General features: G+C 42.1%; 1 protein-coding gene across 1 annotated transcript; it reads left to right on the top strand.

Moving 5' to 3' along the window:
* Nucleotides 1-277: 277 nt before the first annotated feature.
* Nucleotides 278-2,822, top strand: LOC115927999 (toll-like receptor 4). Its single transcript, XM_030994481.1, has one exon. The coding sequence runs from the start codon at nucleotides 278-280 to the stop codon at nucleotides 2,795-2,797; it is 2,520 nt and encodes an 839-aa protein (XP_030850341.1). The 3' UTR covers nucleotides 2,798-2,822.

Genomic DNA, 2,822 nt, shown 5'->3' with positions numbered 1-2,822 from the left:
TTCAAGTTTCAATTATAGGCTTTCAACAAACATGTTATAATCATCTGCTTACGAACCTTTTCGGGCTTTATGGATACGATGATTTCATAATGGATTTCAGTTTAACTAATCATCTTCAAAATAAATATTTTACTCGTAGTGAATGTAATATAGCTATCATTGTCTCCCTAATGAATGCATCATTAATCATTATCAATTATATTCTACTAATAATGGTCGGCTAAATCAATTCGAGGAAATTAATTTTCTGTCACTTTACAGACGAATAAAGGACACCATGTCTTTCAAACACCATTCATCTCTTTTCCCATCATTGGTCATGGCCTTTCTCTTGCCCATGATGCTTCAAGCCTTCCAAGGCGGCTCGATGGAGATTGTATCCTCAGGATTGCATACAGGAAGCGTTCGTCAGGGATGTTACCAAAACGTAGACCAAAGAAAAGCTTACTGCAGTAACAGAGGTCTTGATTCGGTTCCTCAAAATCTTGCACAAGACACTAAAGAACTTTTCTTGTCTGACAACAACATCACTGTCCTCCCGAAGTTCTCGTTCGAGAGATACCCCCTGATCACCCACTTGGATCTTTCAGCAAACGACATCAGAGTAATAGAACCCACCGCTTTTTACCCTCTCAAGAAGTTGGGGAAATTGTGTATAATGGTCAATCCCAGTCTTGTGCTCCCAGCTACAGGCTTATTCAGATGGGCAAGTAAGCTGACCTTCCTGGACCTGACAGCATCGAACTTGAAATCCCTTCCCAACAACACCCTAAAATGGAACCAACACATAGAATACCTGGGATTAGGTTACAACCACCTCACTTTCATTAATATCAGTACTTGTGGCTCAGTAGGATATGCTGGCTTTTCTGATAATTACATTGAACAGCTCACGAAGGAAACTTTCACCTTTTTGTGTCAAACTGATAATCTGGACCTTGGTGGAAACCCCATCAAGTTGATTGATCCCATTGCTATTGCTGCACTACATACCCACTCATTGATTATCGGACATGCCGGAGGCCACTCTCGGACACCCGAAATCCTGAGAAACCTAACGATCGGAATCTCTCGTTCGCAGATCAAGAGGCTTGAAGTCGATGATGTTAATTTAAGTCTTTTCCCTCAAGAATTTTCGAATTTGACGCTGCTCGATCAACTTGTTCTCAGTCGTAACAAAATAGCTACAATCGAACCCAACTTTTTTGACGGCATGCAGGCGCTGAAAGTGTTGAACATAAATTTTAATCAGGTAAGGAGTATAAATACTGGTAATCATACTTGGACAATCAACCTCATTGAGTTGTATTTATCCCTGAATTCCTTGACAGAAATTACGAAATTTGCATTCCTTGGTTTGCAAAATTTAACCCTTTTAGACTTAAGCTTTAACAGTCGACTTGCTAGTATTTATTTGACATCCTTTACAGGACTAGATAACATCCACACCGTTGATTTGTCAGGATGCAGTATCTTGTATTTGCAGTTGTACACTCCGATTTTAAAGTCGCTTCTTATGGAAGGAAACACCATTTTTTTATATGAAAATCCTTTAAACCCTGGGAAATCCTTCAAAAACTCGATGAATCTTGTTCATTTGGACATACAAGACACAAAAGTATCGTCCCATAATCTTTGGGATCCAGCCACAAATGTTTCTCTTTTCGAAGGACTGTTCAATCTTACGACATTGGATATGAGTAAGAATCCAGGCATTGCCAAATTAGGCCTGCTACCTGGGACCTTCCATCATCTCTTAGCTCTACAGGAGCTCAGTTTAGATGCCTGTGCTATTTCAAACCTTCACCCTCTTGTGTTTACAGGTTTAGAATCACTTCAGCAGCTGAACCTTTCAGGTAATAATCTTAACCAGATTCATACTGGTTTACTCACAGGGTTAGGGCTTACAAGCCTTTCGTTGGCAAACAACAAGCTAACGGGTCTAAACGAGAGCACATTTAGACCAATCCATTCTTCTCTTTCACTGGTAGATCTTTCCCAAAACCCACTTATTTGTACATGTGATCTCGAGTGGCTTCTAGATTGGCTGAATGGAACAGTAAGCCTCGCCAATGAGGAACAGACTCTGTGTGCACCATTATCATTGGCTCCTCTACGTGATAAACCTTTACTTCATTTTAATCCCACTGAACTCTGTCCGTTCAACTATGCCATTTTCAGTTTAATTCCGATTGTCCCCGTCTCCTTGGTTGTCATCCTCCTGCTCGTCTATCGCAAGCGATGGAAGCTGAGGTACAAACTCTTCCTCCTAAAACTGGCGGTTATTGGGTATAGAGAGAGGCTAGACGCGCGCAACCATAACGACTATGAGTTCGACGTAAATATCATCTTCTATGACGACGACGAAGAATGGATTCGCGAAAATCTGAGACCATCTCTGGAAGACCATCTACCGCAGTTTCAAAGGAACATCTTTGGTGACGCAGACCTCATACCGGGTATGTACTACTTGGATGCCGTTGACTACGTGGTGAGCCGGAGTTACAAGACCATCATTTTACTCAGCAGAGCCGCCGTACGTGATCGCTGGTTCATGCTCAAGTTCCGTACGGCCATGGACCACGTGAGTGATACCCAGACCGAATTTGTAGTCGTTGTCTTCCTCGAAGACATCCCAGATGATGAGATGCCTTTCTTGGCGAGGTTGTTCCTCAGTGACGGCAGACCTTACCTCCACTGGACAGAGGATGTGGGAGGTCAAGAATATTTCTGGAAGGAACTGGCAAAGAATCTGACCATCAACCTAAGGACCAATGATCTGATCCCAAATGAATAGAACCAGTATGGCAACACTTGTCGAA

This window comes from Strongylocentrotus purpuratus, unplaced genomic scaffold (genome assembly GCF_000002235.5).
Source record: "Strongylocentrotus purpuratus isolate Spur 01 unplaced genomic scaffold, Spur_5.0 spur5_scaffold_21, whole genome shotgun sequence".
NCBI classification, from domain to species: Eukaryota; Metazoa; Echinodermata; class Echinoidea; order Camarodonta; family Strongylocentrotidae; genus Strongylocentrotus; species Strongylocentrotus purpuratus.
The sequence above is the reverse complement of the archived record's forward strand: the minus strand, read 5'-3'. Positions and strand labels throughout refer to the sequence as shown.

Coding starts and splice junctions, on each gene's coding strand:
- LOC115927999 (XM_030994481.1), top strand. CDS start 278: ATGTCTTTCAAACACCATTCATCTCTTTTCCCATCATTGGTCATGGCC.